The following is a 17,885-nucleotide window of genomic DNA, read 5'->3' on the forward strand; positions in this document are numbered from 1 at the left end:
AGGTTGCTGCAAGGCTGACAAGCAGCAAAGAGACACGTATAACTACATATTATCTTGCATTATAGCTTTGGAAACTCATGGAAACATCTATACAACATCGGTCATGTGACGCCCATAACACCTATCAGATAAAGTCACCAAATATCAAAACACATAACATATATTACTTCTCCAGGGGCGGTGCCGAAATAGTTTGCCGTTGCTGGCCACACACGACGCACAGACGCACTTGTCATCGTAAAAAGGGACCAATTCCAACTTGCCCAATTAAATACTTAGTCGATTATTCTCTCTCTCTCTGTCTTTTTTTCGTGTACCTTCCTTGATTGGAACCACCGTTCCGGTGGTTCGACATCAATGTTCCATCCACTAATCTGTTCAAGAGCGCCATTTTGTGATTATGTCGCACTTTGAATATTTTGTAACCAAGCAGTTGCCTGTTGTTAATATCACGTATATTTTTTTAAATCTTATCTGAAACTTGTCCGCTTCCCTATGTAACTATATCTGTGCCCCGATGTCAAAGTAAATCAATTTTTTACGACGGTATATAGACAACACAAAAGCGCAGACTCCCTCGAATAGTGCGACGCCCAAAACAACTATTAAGACAGCTTCAGGTGTCCTATACTGCTGATGCACTTGTAGGAGTTGTGCCGTTTATCCCCCCACCGCACTGCCAGGCGCAACTTGACCGTGTGAACAGCACACAATAAGTAAACATGGTCAACAAGAATAAAACAGCACGCACAGCACTTCATTTGTGGGAGTTGCAGAATTAGTCAGGTGACGAATTCAATGTCTTCCTTTTTTTTTTTTCTTCTATAATCAAACTCAAACTCAAAACAGCACGCTTCACGCGCGGCAGACGTCAAATTGAACGCTGCGGTATAGCAGCACAAGTCCGTCCCCAACGGAACAGCAGACAGCTCAAGGCTGCTTGATTAGGCACTCGACAGTGAAACACGGAAATGTCATCACTCCGCGAACAATAATTACTGACCTGTCGAAAAGGGCCGAGGACGCTGAGCTAACAACGATTCAACAAACGAAAAGGGGAAAAAAAGTGAATTCACCGAAGCAATGACAAACGAGGCAGTTGGAAAGTTGTTGGGAACCATATATACTCGTCTCCTTTTGGGAAATGTGTCAGGTGTGTGAGAACTACTGCTGGGAGGCGAGCAAAGTAATGAGGCGATGTCTCTTGTGCCTGGCGTCGAAAGCTGTCGTCTGCAAAGATTTGAGGCTCAGTTAGGCTTAGGATGCAGGAAGTGCAGAACCGTGCGTACATATGAGGCCGCTGGAAAGTTGTACACATTCAGCGTTCTGGAAGAAAAAGCGTTTCTGCTAGCGAGACATGTATAGGTGTACTGGAAGAGGCCTAGTTTACGTCATATAGGCGTGCTCGATTGTTCTTCGGCGCACGTTGAAATATGACTAGAGAAAGCACAGGGGCAATGACACTTAGAGGGAGGATGTCAGTGGTGACGATACGAAGTGGTACCGGGTACATATAGTTACCACGTAGTACATGGTACCATACACTGTTAGAAAAATTTATACCTTATAAGGTATAAACGGCTTGTCCCAGGGCGCATACCTTTTGAGGTATAAACGATATACCTCCTTCGAGGTATAATAACTTTATACCTCCCTGAAGGTATATTATTTGCACCTCATGGTATAAACATATATCCCCTTGAAGGTATATTTTCGAACCCGGGTGTAATTTTGAAAAATTTGAATATTTGATTTTTTTCAGTGCCATATAAGGGTTGCACTTTCCTGATCCAGCACGTAACAAAATTAGAACAAAATAATATTGAGTGACAAGTGCTTTAATAACAACAACTACCCCGAGAAGGAAGGAGAGAAAGGAAATACCTGGACACGCACGCATACAAACGTACCCACAAACTCATATTCACAGGGTGCATGTGTAAAACGTAGAGGAGAGCTCATGCAGATTACTCGCCACGCAAGAAGCGACGTGGGAGGATTTGGTGGAGAACAGATACTGGCTATATAACAGATAATACGTCGCGGCTTCGCAAAATGTGGGGCACATTCGCCCGGCGAGCAACAATATGAGTGAGGACGCGTAGATTTGGTCATTTCAGGAACAAAAATCACGCTGCTATAAACCATGCCCCTTATTAATTACGATGCAACTGTATTGCTGACTGTGTTTCCTAATTAAATTACTGCTTAGATGATATGTTATACTGTCTCCACCACAAATTAATGTGGTACTACAGGTTCATATCTGAAGGTATACAAAATACAGAAGGTATAAACGCAAGAGAGAAGTACCTTATTATACCCTCAACTGGCGTGGAAGGTATAGCCTCCGCGATTTATACCTCCCACATGGTTTAAACGGGGTATAGACGTTGGTGATGAGGTATAAATATGGTAGTGTAGTCCTGGTTTATACCTTCGTTGCACCTCTTCTATACCTTTTCTTCTAACAGTGTAGCCCATCGTACCATAGCACCGTAGTCGTATAGTACCATAGTCCATAGTATACCACAGTACATGGTACCGCGGTGTGGAGTTGAATGCTCCTGGAGCATAATGACAGAAGAAAAATATAGTTATTTCAGAAGTACAGGCGATGAATACTCTTCTGAATATTGCACTGAAGAATAACATTAACATATACATACAATAACATAACCTTTACATATGGTCGCATTTTAGCACCTGTTAGCGTCTTGACGTCCCTGTATTCGGGTCTGCGATGCAACGTACGGTGTAGGGTACGTTTCGATCCCTACGAAGAAGCGTCAAAGCGCTGGAGACACGTGATGAAGGAAAACAGAAATTGTTGTGTCATCCTTTCCGTTCATTTGTATCTGATGTGCACTTTGCAAAAGAGACGAAACATACATTAACAACCGGGCAAGTGGAAAATATTTCCACTTGATCTCTGTCCTTATATAGAAACTAAATATAGTGTCTGCTGGACTTGCAGTTGATGTCCACTGAGATAGCAGCCGTGAATATTAGAGATGTCGGAGATGACAAAAGGCCTTCTTCCAACCTTGCGCGGACGGGTAGAAAAGGTTGATTGCGTGCAGCGTATCACGCACATTAACGAAATAGAGTCATGAATAGCAAATTGATAAGGTTGGAGGGAGACGGTTGCGATATCCGCCTGTCAATATGCTGCTCGAGGGATCGTAAGCCCTGGATCCACTTCACGAGGAACTGTGCGGACATTTTCCTTACAGCATCTGAGGAAAATCCAGTAGAAACACTCTTAACAGGATAGCCGGTGCCGGGTTTCGAACCCGGGTCATCTTCCCGCCACAGACTTTCGTCTTATATCTGTGAAATTAATGAACTTAGGAACACCTTTTTTGAAAACGATATCGTGTTGGATACCAATTCAGCAGCAGCATTAATAATAATAATAATAATAATAATAATAGTAGTAGTATAGTAATAATAATAAGTAGATAAGTGGGAGCAGATTTACAAGTACTCGAGATCATCAGTCGTCATTATGAGCCCATGTACTGGTACCATGGTCCATTAGGAACTATAAGGAGAAGGAACAACAACAACAATTGATGATGACGATGAGATGGGGTGAGAAGGAAGGTGGATATGTAATCACCTTCTTAAGCACAGAGCCACGTTGTTGTGATACAGGTTACAAGATGATGGAAGCCAATGGATTCCACAAGCATATCCTCTAAGCCTCGATCCTTTCATTAAAGGAAGCAGCGTCAACGAACGAAGTACACGAACTATAAAGCAATGCCAAAGTTCTATTAACTGTGATTACACTGGACCGAGGGAAGGTAAAACGGGTAGGAACGTTTTATTAGAATTAACATGAACAACATGACGTATGATGAACAATAATGTGAGCTGAAGTCGCGTGAAAGTCTGGATTTGCAATTGCAACAGGGTTCGGCAAGCAATATCTCTCGTCGGACACCTCTTCCGTGCTCATTGGTTCGAAACAACGTCTTTTACTCAATGTCCTCCTCGGGCCAATAGGTCCACCTGTCCTCCTCTCCTGTGCGTAGAGAAGGCATTGGGTAAGCGTTGTTTCCCGCAGAATGGGAACTGTCTTGAAGAGGACAGCCGTCGCGACAGTGCCACTGCGATGGTGATAAACTGCACGCACAAGCATGGTTAAACTGACGCATTGGATACTGGTTGTTCAGGCCGCATGTCTGGCTTGGGTGAGTCTTCTAATTCGTGTGATTGTATTCATTGACAGCGCAGTGTCATAAGCTTCATCGCATGCTGCCCACTGGATAAATAAGGGCAGGGCTATTATAGATAGGGTTCCGGGTTTGGGGGCATTTATTCGCGGGGAGACTCTGCGGGTGTTTTTCGGCATTGATATGCTACGTCAAATTCGAATGTTTTCGGCGTTTTAAACATTTGCACCAAAAATAGTTGCCGAAAAATCGGCAGCTATAATCACTATAGGGAGAATAGGACCGTTGAGGGAGACCAGCTTGGCAGGACGACATTGAGAACGCAAAGAATAATTCCTTTCGGTGTTCCATGTGCACTTGAACCCACTGATCAGAGGGTTCCCCCGAACTATAGAGTCTAGTAGCTCCGCAGGGTGGTATTCACCACATTCCACCTGGGAACGAGGTAATGGAAAAAAGAAAATGTGATGCTCCGGAGGCAGAAAAGTGCAATCGGGTACTGCCATTTTCGGCATCTAATACTATTTGCGAAAGTATAATTCGGAGTTTTTCCGAACATGCAGAATTTCCAAAAAAATATGCGACCGATATTTCTTGGCATGTTTGACCGCTAATTATAAACTAACCGCTAGGTCCTAAACAACATTCAGTAGTTGTTCTATTCGCGTAAAGAGATTTGGTTTATATGTTAGTTGACTCCCTGTAGATATATAAGTAATACACATTTGTGAGATAGTTAATGTTGGCCACAAATTGCGTCGAGATTGTCCACGTGGTGGCACATCTATGGCCGAAACATACACGATACTCGAAAAGTATTTCAGTAGTGAACTACAACAGCGTTCGCAACTGAAAGAGTAGCATCACTAAATTCCTTACTTCAAAACAAATTCGCGCGACAATATCTTTATCCACTTAGGTACACTATATAAGGAGGCGAAGACTTTCTCGCCACACATCGGCGCACATCGACTCGCTCTACCGGTCAAATAGAGTATACTTGTCGTCGTTGACGTGTTGTATGGCCGTTTTCTTTTCCCTCTTTCTTGAGCACGCAGCTGGTTAAAAAGCGTTGTCACCATGTTCGAGGACAACGGACGTTGCAGAAGGAAACTCATATGCCCGATAAACTACGAAGAAAGCCGTATACCGGAAACGAAATTTCGCCAGAGCGAGGTGTCCAAGACTTGTGCTGGTCAACCTTTTGGAAAACGGTACGCTTGACTGGCGAGACGGGATGAGTTGTTTTGGCACTAGACCGGATGTGGTTAGCGAGTGTGTGGAGCGTCTTCTTTGGGTTCCTGTGGCCGTGTGTTTTGAGGCGGTGATTACGGAGGTGATACTGATAAGGATATCGATACGTTTTTTAGGAACAGGGTTATGAAAGAAAAGTAACGATGAAAACAGTATTTCGGCACTCAAGAGCGGAATTTGGTACTACAACCTCCAGGGAGGCTGAAGTCAGTACAGTATTCGCCACAATTTTCAACTTGAAGGCAAACCTCGCCATATGCTTCTTCTTTTGTAGACTAAAGCAAACCAGTTCTCCGGGATTTATGTTTGGGTTTCATCATGTACTATGGCACACCTTTTGGTTGACAACAGTTAAATGATAAATGATGATGTTACGGAGTGTTGTTGTTGTTGTTCTTGAGTGTTGAGAGAGTTGATATTGATGTTGATGAAGAAAAATACTAGGGAGAGGTTGTTGAGAGAGTGCTCCCCCCGCTTCCTGCTCCAGTTCATGTTGTTGATCCTCATGGTGCCGAGTCACAACCACAAGAGAAATGATGCCCTTCTTCGGAATGTGACCATAGGTTACCGATGTTACCGTCCTTGGCCTGCTTATAAATCTATTGTGACATTTCTTCCGTAGTCGTTAATGACAGTTGAAGCAAAACGCACTTCAAAAGAGACCTCTAGAAATCATCCGGATCACGCCAGAAACATCACGACGCTTCCAGTCATTGAAGCGTTATCGGACACAAATGAAACAGCAATCGAGACAGAAAGTAGCCTAGTACTTTCGCACCTCATGCATCTACTGGACAAGCTGGACAACGTGCCACAGCTAGAGAACCTAGCAAAGAACCCGAAAGACGCGGACAACAAAATTCCGGCGCTCAAGGAAACGCTGGAGGACCTGAAGAAGGGAGCGCAAGACAACGCAACACTCCGGGTCACAGTATACGCCTCACCAGAAAATGGAGGTGAGAAACTAATAGAAAACTATAAAGCGTTATTAGCGTAGCGTCATCGCTGAAGATCTGTTAGACATCCACGTATCACAGTGCTGTGCTGATATGCACTTGAACGCGGGCCGGGTCGGACTTCGTAAGGGCAAGGTAAGGGCATCGAGATTATTGGCTCCTACAACCTATAAGAGCCAACCTACTTAAACTCACTTGTTGGTGAAAGTAACGGAGTTACGTTTACATCACGACCTACTAGATTATAACGCACGATCCGCTAGGGGCGCTACTGATCGGCACGTGAGACCTGCATCACTTTTGGACGATGGAAATTTGAATTCTGAACGCGCAGAAGCGGATGTACGACTACCGTAGCAGACGACGCGCAATAGCTCCTAGCTCCTATGAAAACGAACAGAACGATGATAATCAACCTCAGAATACATCTGTGGGATATCCACCGCTTGTACAGAAATACTAAGGTAAGCTGAAGTACAAAGTATTGCAGAAGTTCAGGAAGCAATAACTGGGACGATGAGTAGCGCCAGCTACCTTCCAAAAATACGGCACTGGGAAGGGGTGCCTATGACATGATCTAGTAGGTCGTTATGATCTAGTAGGTCGTGGGCACCCCTTCCCAGCTCGGTGGCGTTACTCATCGGCCCGGTTATTGCTTCCTCAATTTCTGCAACACTTTGTACTCCAGCTTATCTTAGTATGTTTATACAAGCGGTGGACGTCCCAAGAGAGACGCTTCTTTCTAATGTTAATTATCATCATCATTCTACACGTTTTCATAGGAGCTGTTGCTGTCGTCTGCTACGGTAGTTGTACGTCCGCTTCTGCGCATTCAAAATTCAAATTTCCATTGTCCAGTCATGATGTAGATCTCGCGGGCCGATGAGTAGCGCCCCTAGCGGATCGTGCGGTCGAGCTCTTCATATGGGTTGCCGATCATGACATGGTCGTTATAATCTAGCAGGTCGTGGTTTACATATGTGTGTGCTGTCCACAAGAAATATCACCAGGGCTCTGATAGCTAACCCTCTTAGCACAACCGGCCAGCCACCCCGTAGCTTCCTCAAGTCCGACGGACGAAGGTCTTGTCTCTGACTTGGAGTACGGGGCATGCCAATTGTTTCTTTTGGCCAGTGCCTGACACTTTCTACTTACACTGGATGTCGCTTATTTGACCCTCTTTACTCTCGCAAGGAGCTCAGAGCTTCCTATTTAAATGGAATGTTTATAGGGACCACAACCTCACCAGATTACATAATCGAACTTGCTGTCAATAGCAAAACACAAGAGAAGGAGGAATGACGTAGTCCCATATAGATGTTCTGAACCATGTCGGCAAATTATTCGCGTTCTACCTTCTAGGTGAGGCCATGCCTACAATGCAGCGAGAGTACCACATCATGCCTGGTAACACTTCTTCGCATGACCTGAAGACAGAGGCAGGAAATATCCATGGGTACATATCTCCATCAGGACATCACCTAGAGTAGGTTTGACAGCGGAAAAGCCACCGGCATAGTCAACTCACTTCTTTCCGTGGCAGTTCGGCAGGGAAAGAAAGCCAGGGTTATCGGTATGGTAAATGGGCAAAGGGATCTCGGGCAAAGTTCAACGAACAAAGCGGCACCGAGGGCTCGGAAGGTGAGAGGCAGCACGAGGAGAAGGCCAAGGCACAGTCGCACCACGCCAAAGGACACGACCGCGGTGGTCAGGCTGAGAGAAAATACAGAGTGCGCACAGAGATCGAGTACTTCGAAAGGGGTACGTGTACCACCATGACATTAGCAAAATCTTAAAGTGCATCACTGTTATGAAAATTGTTCTTCGTGGCGACTTCGATGCAAAGTACGGATAGTTAATAGACCTTGACCAGTTGACCAGTTCATTTTTCTTTCTCACCTAAACATTGTCATTGAAAGCGAATCTTACCTATGGTAGAAGTGACGATAGTTACCACATAGTTTCCAATAAAAATTTCATGAGCTGTTTTTGCATGCCTGTGAGAAAGTCACGTGTCTTATCATGCCGTGTAGACCCCAGGTGAGTTGCGCAGCTAAATAAGCTGGAGGTGAACTTGCTGAACCTGTCTGCCTCCATGTAAGCTCTGTTGCAGAATAAAAATGTGACCTGTTCAGCAACGTGGGCACTTTTTCCTGGGAGGTTTGATGGAAGTGTCAATGCGACATTCCGTTTTTCACAGAAAAGTTCAAAGATGACGAACACGACAAGCTCAAGGCAGCTCACGCAAGCAAGATTGACACCGACGCTGTGAAGCACGTGGAAGCCCATTCAGCACACTCCCACGACTCGCATCAAAACACTTTCGGCGGACACGTGCAAGACAGTCATGTAAGCGCCCATATGTAGTGTCGGGTTATCTGTAACTCACGAGGTCCCACCTCGCATCCACAACAGGGCGTCGGAACAGGTCATCACCCACAATACGCGCACGGTCATGTCCAACCAGGAGGAGGATCTCACGGTCAGGACGCTGGAAGCAAGAACTTTGGACACAAAGACTTTGAAGACCACCAGGAGTACCACAACCACGGCGGTTCCAGGGGTTACACGGATAAAGACAAGGGTCACAGCCGTGCCGGGTGGAGGGAACGAGGTTACAGGATCGTGGCTGAGAAGGAATACATCGACAGAGGTATCATAGTCTTTCTATCGGTGGACTTCGTTGGTAGCCTTAGCGCAGACAGTACTACTGCTTATCAAGTTGGGCTCCTTAACGATCACTTTTCCCTCGACTGTGTTTGAAACGAGAGTCCTCTCTGTTTACCTGAACTTGAAGGCCAAGTCAGAGGCACCACCACCCTCGTCGCGACTCTCCTCATGCCTGTACTGTACTCGCCATTGTTAATCTAAAATGAATTCTTCTTCAATGTCCTTGTCCCATTTATTGTATTGAGCGATGATGGAAATTCTTCCTGCAGTCAAAGCAATGTGCAGATATGTCCTCTTTCAAACTCTTCCAGACAAGCATCACGACAAAGCGTACGGTGTCGACAACAAGGAACAGGGACACCACGTGAAGTCTCACGGAAGCCACGGCCATCACGCGGGCCACCACGACGTTGCCAATGCTAAAGAGCATTACGAGAAGGGCGTCCATGACTCAGCGCATCAGGAGAGACAGCATAAGAACAGCCAGGATGGATACGACGAACACTACGCGTACGGCACAGGTCATGATAAGACGACCGCACACGCACCGCCGCCTCATGGGCCTTTAGATCACGGGTCTAGTTCCAACCCTGAGGCTACGAATGCCGTGCCAGAGAGTCCAGTGACGAATGCTGTGGCATCACCTCATGAAAACAAAGTCGTTAAGGTCGTTCGTGCTCGAGTCAAGACGAAGAGACCAAGGCATCCGGGAGGATACTCTACGCAGGAACCAGGACGTCTTGGTATTCCTCAAGCAAACCTTCCACAGCATACTGTGTACGGGAATCCTGTGTCTACGTTAGCTGCAAGTCCCAGCGATGCACGAGATGCAACCGGAAATGTAAACGACCTTCCACCTTCTAGTAGGCCTGTCCAGGGTTATTACAACCCGCAATCACGGTACAACGAGAACGATGCCGATTACAATCCTGCTGTAAATCAGGCCAATGCTGGTAGCGTAGGTTCAACAGAAGTTGGATACCAACCTCCGCCGGCGCATCTGCACCCCAATGCTGGTCCGTCACCTGTAGCAAGCAACTACCCAGAACTAAATCAGCAAAACATTCCGCCTCTTCCTGCCGAGGGCACCACGCCAAACGATCAAGGACTTTACTATGCTGCTGCGCAGCCGAGTCCATACCCAGCGCTTAGTGCGCCTCCTGTTCAGGTCCAAAGAAGCAGACACACGAACCAAGGACCTTATGACCAGATATCTTACCATGTTCCCGCACAGCAAGATTTCTCCGCAAGCCATAATGCCCAAGCACCTCAACAAACGATACCTGCTGTTCAACTGCAACCACAGCAGCCATATACTTACGAAGGGGTACCGCCGCAGCCTACCTCGAATATAGACCAAGAAGTTGCCTCTTATCCGCTCGAAATCAACGGAAGACCTCTTACCATAGACGAGTACAGAGCACAGTTCGGAGGTCTAGGCGTAACGTACGTGCAACCACAAGGTACATCGGGTTATAACTATCACGCCAACGCTGTCAGGACTCAGCCCACGCCCTACGGGCAGAACGCCCCAGGACAACCATCGCAGCAGGTCCAAAGTCTTCCCATCGAAAGGCTTCATCGGCCATCGCACATTGTGCAGCCGAAACTGCTCTTCAGCACTTTCGGTGGAAGGCTGAACGAAGAAGGTGTCGTGCCTTCGACATCACGAAAAATTGTTTACGTAAGCACGTTAAGTGGAACACCCCTTGGAAGAGGCTCGGCAAGTCCAGGAGCCACTGGACTGACCGCGCCTACGAACTCGCTTAATGAAGGCAGACATAACAAGATCAACTGCGTGAATCTTAACAGTAGCGCACAACATAATGAAACATTGTGTTCAAAGACGTGGAATTTTGGAAACAATGCTACCTCAACTTACGAGGCTCCCACGGGTCTTCTTAAAAACTCCGCTGCGGTTCCTCAGCTACGTACTGTTGCTGAGGGAGGTAGGAAACAGCGCCGAAGGCAAAAGCAAACAAGAAAGCAAGGTAACTCAAACAATGCTACCTCAACTTACGAGGCTCCCCCGGGTCTTTTTAAAATCTCCGCTGTGGTTCCTCAGCTACGTACTGTTGCTGAGGGAGGTAGAAAACAGCGCCGAAGGCAAAAGCAAACAAGGGAGCAAGGTAACTCAAACAATGCTACCTCAACTTACGAGGCTCCCACGATTCGTCGTAAAAATCCCGTTGAGGTTTCTCAGCAGAGGTATGTTGCTGAGAGGGGCAGGAAACATCGCCGAAGGCAAAAACAAACAAGGAAGCAAGGTAACTCAACCACCACCAATGACAAGCCTTTCAAGACTCCAGCCTTCCAGCTCCCGCATAACAGTTCAACGCAACAAAGATATTACACCGACGTAACGCCGCGGCATGATGCTAAAGCGGCAGCACACCAAGAAATCGAACTGGCGAGACCTGTGTTGGAAAGCTTGGGGTACATTCTAGATGTACCGGAAGACAGCGGTGCTGTGACGGTTCCGAAGACCCGTGAAGACGAGGTACAACCAAGGAGAGTAGACTATTTCAGTCAACCGCTCTTACTGAGCTCCAACGGAAGTGTCAAGGATGACGGACTCTGGTACGCTAAAGCAACTGCCAGATAGTACGGTGTTTTTTCTTGTGTTTTTTGTTGCCTGTAAATAGGAAATACCTTGTTGACATGAATGGGTGTACGGAATTTAAGAATGCGAAAGTAGCAGTGCAAGCGATTATGAACGGCGAAGTTGTGTGATGGTGGAATAAAGTCAGTAATAACAATGCGTATACGTGTCCTGCACATTGTGTCTCCGGATGCACGGAATTGCACTCTGAGTGCTCACGAATGCATGCGTACGAATAGCAACCTTTTTTTTTTTCATATGATGGTTTGTTCATATCGAGTAGTCACGGTAAGAATTTGTCGACGCTGTCTTACGTTTCGTATGTCCTTAACGCCGGACTACAACTCCACTCGCAAGAAGCTCCAAGTTTCGCCAAAGAAATCTGTCCTTCACATGCATTTATACACACTTTTTCTTTTATTACCACCATCTCACAACAAGTAGGGCAAGTTCTTCCACGAATCTGGCAACTCCACACCCGAAAGCTTCTCTTCTAACTTCTTTCTCAATCTGAGCACGTGGTCCGGCTTGAGGACGTCTGCCGCTTTGCCGATCCCACCTTTCTTCACCAACCCGAACGAATCAACATCATCTTCCGAGAAACCCCTCCGAATATTCTTTATGCTCGGTGTCAACGCAGGGTCTTCCAAAACATCTCGCATGTCCTTCCTAAAAAAGTCTCTCATATACTCGTTCGCATGGACCTTCATGTAGTCGAGGCTACTGCACTTCAAGACTTCTTGAAGAACATTGTCGTCCTGCAACGATTTTTCGTACTCCTCACCCAGAAACTGTCCAACCCGCCGTATCGCTGTTGTTGGATCAACGTGCATTTCTTCGTACGATACGGGGAATACATTTTGGTCGCTTCTGTGCGCGTACCAGCCAAGGAAATGGTCGAAGTAGTCGCCGTCTTCAACCTCGCCTCGCATGAAAGCTTCGAACAGGTCGTCGAACGTTCCGCCCTGGAACTTGTACGGAGGGATAGTCTTAACGTGGTTAAAGTAAGACACTACACAATCCCACGGGTTCCGATAGACGTAGATGTACTTGGCCTTGGGCGAGAAGGGAACTTTGTCGAATGGCAAGTGCGTCTTGATGGCTCCTGGTACCGTCACTTCGTCCGCAGCTTTCTTGCCGAGCATTTCGAGGTACGTGCTTGAGCGGAAAAAATCACCGGCTTTCTGTGGTGGCTTCCCGTGGTTCTGAATAAGGTAGACAATGTGCTGCATCCATGTCGTGCCACATTTCGGGTACGTGGCGATGAAGACGTCGGTGTCTTTAGGTGTGTACGTCATGCTCGCGCGAGCCGTGTCGGCGTCGAAGAAGATGGGCAGGCGGACGCCGTTGACGACGTGCGTTGCCGGGACGGGTCTTGTGTCTGTCATTGTGCTGTTATGTTACGAAGCCTGTAACGACGGTCGGATTATTATTTAGTTGCGAAACAACCAGGACGAAAAATAACACACGTCGAACAACAACAATAAATAAGTAATGATGATGTAGTGGAATGTCTCGCCGTTGGGGCAGTACCTTATCCCATTGCTTGAGGGGGAGAAGATGGTGAGTGATGATGAAGATGAATGTTCCGGGTCCGATTTTCAAACCCTCCCTCCCGAACCGGTTGGGCTAGAAGCGCGAAATTTTGATACGTGTTAGAAGGATAAATTCCCCATCGTTTGACGCCAAGAACGTTGCTCTGCATCCGTAGGGGGCGGAGATCCTGCGGACGAGGGCGCCCGAGCTGCCGATGAGCATCCATGTGGGACATCGTTTCGATTTATGCACCGATAGCTCCCCTAGCGGTGCTTGAACACAACTCTCCGACGTCCACCATATATGTTGCCCTATTCTGACGAACGGAGGCCGACGTTTTCGTTGCTCCGTTTATTTTTTAAGCTGAGGAGCAGATACAGATTGACAAATCTGAGGAATATGCACACCCATATACTGATTAACATAAACGTAGATATGATGATGACGTAGGACTGTTGTCCTGAAATCCGAAGAAACAGTACGCTGAGCTATTGATAGGTAAACAGAAACAAGGTGCTTTGCCTGTGACCAGCACAATACCGACAGTTTTATTATTAGTGACCGACAGTTTTAGTATTATTATTATTGCTCGCTTATTATTGCATGTAATGCTGTTTTCCTAATGGATTATTGCCTCTGCATCGAGCTCTGAAGCTAGGCGTACACCAAAAACGTTCTTTTGTTTTTTATGAACCATACGCCAGCACGAAACGATTTAGGATAACCGCAAGGAACCTTAAAAATGTGACAGAACATGGCAAGGAACAAGAATGTGGGCAACGATGCGCCATTTTCGTTTATCCTCCCTTCATGTAGCGAATTTCCCCATTCATCATCATTAGTTTATCTGCTGCTGTTGTTGTTCATTTATCCTTAAACACCTTACATTGAAATTACCATTACACCAAGTCAGGTTACTGGTTTTTAAAATCACTTAGGAGCTTTATGAATCAGGCAACCCGCAGAAGGTAGACCCACAGCAGTTACACATAGCAAGTATCCAGTTACTAGTAACAACTTAAGACCTGTCCAACCCAGATTATGACCAGCCATCTTGCTGGCTCAGGGTGGTGGCGGTGCTCGTGAAAGGGCTCGCCGTTGTTGGCCTCACAGTGGTGGGCAACGTCACGACTAACGCCCTGGGAATGAATGGCCGACTTCTAAGGGAACTGTGCCGACATATGTCTTGAAACGTCTGAGGAAAACCCAGGAAAAATCCTTTGCTGGCTCACTATCACATGTTGGCCAGCAACACGCCAATCACTGATACCAATGTCGATTTTGACTTGCTAAGAAATTAGCTTGTACGCGTTTATGTATACGCGACACTTGCGACACACTGCGGTGATTGAATCTATATGTGGTTGTTGGGCGTACACATGAAAGGCCTGACAGCAGTGCAACAAAGTGTCAGAGAGAGCTGTACGCCGAAGACATCAGGAGACACAATCATGTCATTCGACCTATGACTCATAGCGTATTATGCCACGCAGTTCTGTTTTTGGAACACATCGTGTGAACCCCAGCAGCACAATGTACTGAAAGTCGAGTGCAATAGGGGTGGACAGTATTTGTCTTATCGATGTTCCTTAGTTTCACGAGTCTGTTCAAGGCCTTCCACCTACCCGTCCACCCCTATTGCACCCGACTTTCAGTACATTTTGCTGCTTGGGAATGTTATTGATAGACACTCGAAGGTATGCGGAACACACTCAACGTTCACTCACCTCGACACAGTTCGACGCTTCTTTCCGAACGACCAGGGCGCCGGATGCCCCAACGCAAGCCTTTACTGTGAAGCCCACTTGTGATACACCGATAACATATCAGCCCCGGTTTCCGAGAGCGCTATCGCTACGGAGACACGAGTTAATTGTTAACAACGAAAACAATGACATAGGCAATAACTTTACTGCGCGTTGACCACTGCAGCGAGGATGGAATGGAACGTGTAGATGTTTGTTTAAGTCCATTGTTTGCGTGTAAGATGATAGTGCTGGCTCATTTAACGGGAAAAGCACAAGGTCCGTCCCTGAAGAGTACGTGCGTTCAAGGTGTTAATGTTACAAATGTTTGTCAATGTTTGGAAAGATTACCACTTTTTTCGCGTGGGGCGTCTCCCCTTCGCAGGTGCAGGAGTCAAGCTATATCCCAAGCAGCACAATGTACTGAAATTCGAGTGCAATAGGGGTGGACGGGTAGGTGGAAGGCCTTGAACAAACTCGTGAATCTAAAGAACATTGATAAGACACATACCGTCCACCAGGGATGGGCAGTATTTAAATACATTGTAATTAAAATACTATTTAAAATATAAATACATGTATTTATATTTTGTATTTAAATACAGACTTGAAAAATGTATTTATAATTATATTTAAATACCAATTTTTGGGTATTTATTCTTGTAAATACTTTAAAAATACTCCTAAATACAGTATATACTGACTCATACCTTAAACTTGCCCTCCATTTGACCTTTCGGGAAGACGAGAGAGTTTGGGGCGCAGTTATGCTGTGTTTGCGCTACCATGCGCATGCGACAAAAAATTTTAGATGGCAAGTTTTTCACTGTTGTTGAGGACAACGGTCGTGACGAGCCAATTCCCTCGTTGTACGAAGCATCTTCATCAAATTTAATACAAGCACTTGTTCATCGGCACCTGTGGAGATGCCCTTCTCCTTTGCGTATCTGATTGTACGGTCGAACAGAAGATTCCTAAAAGATGCAGTATTCGAGAAACTTCTAATATTAAAATCGCCATGATAATCTAACAAATAAATGGTATTATTCGCTGCTGATTTGTGGTTATGATCATCGTTATTTCTGTAATTCCAGATGACATTTTCCACACAGTATTTATGGTAGTAGTTACGGTATTTAAATACTGTATTTATATTTTGTATTTAAATACTCATGTTGAAAAGTATTTATGCAGAGTATTTAAATACCTCTTTCAACAAAGTATTTTGTATTTATATTTAAATACTCAAAAAATGTATTTATGCCCATCCCTGCCGTCCACCCCTATTGCACTCGACTTTCAGTACATTGTGCTGCTTGGGTAGAGTTCAGGAAGCTTGATACTTAGGGCTTGGCTTGAGAGTTCTGTCACATGTGTGGCGTCGGTACTGTGGGACTTACTAGTACAGCGACTCGCTGAGAAGGCTCCATAGCCTTTATCTTCGGTTCCACGGGTCAGCGGAATATAACGCGGAAAAAGGAGATGGCGCCAATGACCCAAGCAACAGGAGGAGGCTCCAGAAGAAGGGGATTTTTTTTTATTCCGTGGTAGCGCCTCGAAGCGACTGTGGCTATGAGCGGCGTTCAGATGTGGACAGATGGAGAGAGGACAGCAGGAAGGAGTGGAGGGTTAGTATGCGTCCTAGGCCGACTTCAGGGGGAACTGTGCCGACATTCGTCTGGAAAGCCTTCGGAAAACCCAGGGAAAAAACTCAGCAATGCACAGCCGGTGGTAAGACTCCAGCCCACCACCTCACAATCTTCAGCACGACTTTGGCTACCACCAACAAGCGGGAAAGAAGAGGATAAAAAACAATAATGCTGGGAGCTTGACGGTCATTCCAAACGTGCGAAAACATTTTCGTAATTGAACCTATAGTAGTACCGAATAAATTTTGCTATTTGTTGCCAAGATCTTATTTTTCTGCAAGTTATCGACGCATTGAATCAAGACATAAGGCGAGGTAAGGTAAGGTACAAGAAGAAAACTATGGAGGTGTTGACTCCTAGCCTCAAGGGCACTCGTATGTGAAAGTAAATGAGTATGTATATTTTCACAAATGTTTGTAATGTTTGTATGTGTGTGAGAGTGAGAGAGAGAGAGAGGAGAAAAGATAGCTATCAATAGATGTGGAGGAACCGCGATATCCACGAGAAAGGGGTCCCAGGGTCACCAGGTGTCCGATCACTCGCCGCCTTAGCTCAAAAAGTAATATCAAGTGGGAAGTCGCTTTTACATCTGGGAGGGCAATGTCATTCACAGCATTCAATGCGAGTCGACGTGGCCTTCGCAGCACAGTGGTGCTACCGCTTGAGACAAGTTGCCTCTCCCCACTGCAGCCACTGCGGCGCTGTTGAGGACATACAGCACATTCTTCTCCATTGCTCACACTACCAACCTTCCCGAACTCTCCGCATCCCTCAACGAGCTAGACTCCCGCCCCCTCTCTCTCTCACAACATTGCTTGGTCCCTGGCCACGTTCAGCACAACAAGGCTCTGCCCTCAAGGCTCTCTTCACCTTTTCTGGACACCACAGGACTTCGATGCTTATTGTGAAGGGGCTCATTATTTCATTCCCCACATCACCACCAGCAATGGGGTAGAGCATCGCCCCCGGCCATCATCCCGTAATAAAGTTGTTGTTATTGTTTTTGGCAAACAATCCCAGTGATTACAATGACGGAATGTAAAAGGTACGCGGAAAATACTTCACGGAGCCTCAAGCTCCTCCAGAACACGCGTGCTGCCGGAAATAAGAGACATTTCGGAAAACGAAACAGAAACGAAACGAAACAGAAACGAAACAGATAAAGTGTATTCCCTCTAATCTTAACGATCACAGCTTGTACGACATACGTACTTCCGCTTTTCACCTTCACCAGAATAGAAAGCAGAAGAAGCTCTGGTACTTGGAGAACAGAATAGAGAGGAAGAAGT

At 46.1% G+C, this 17,885-nt stretch overlaps 1 protein-coding gene across 1 annotated transcript; it reads right to left on the reverse strand.

Moving 5' to 3' along the window:
- Nucleotides 1-12,060: 12,060 nt before the first annotated feature.
- Nucleotides 12,061-15,039, reverse strand: LOC135389900 (sulfotransferase ssu-1-like). The gene is made up of 2 exons (XM_064619952.1): nucleotides 14,930-15,039; nucleotides 12,061-13,075 (listed from the first exon to the last, which is right to left on the reverse strand). Exon 2 carries the CDS (start codon nucleotides 13,052-13,054, stop codon nucleotides 12,098-12,100), a length of 957 nt encoding a protein of 318 aa, XP_064476022.1. The 5' UTR covers nucleotides 13,055-13,075; nucleotides 14,930-15,039; the 3' UTR covers nucleotides 12,061-12,097.
- Nucleotides 15,040-17,885: the final 2,846 nt, after the last annotated feature.

This window comes from Ornithodoros turicata, chromosome 3 (genome assembly GCF_037126465.1).
Source record: "Ornithodoros turicata isolate Travis chromosome 3, ASM3712646v1, whole genome shotgun sequence".
NCBI classification, from domain to species: Eukaryota; Metazoa; Arthropoda; class Arachnida; order Ixodida; family Argasidae; genus Ornithodoros; species Ornithodoros turicata.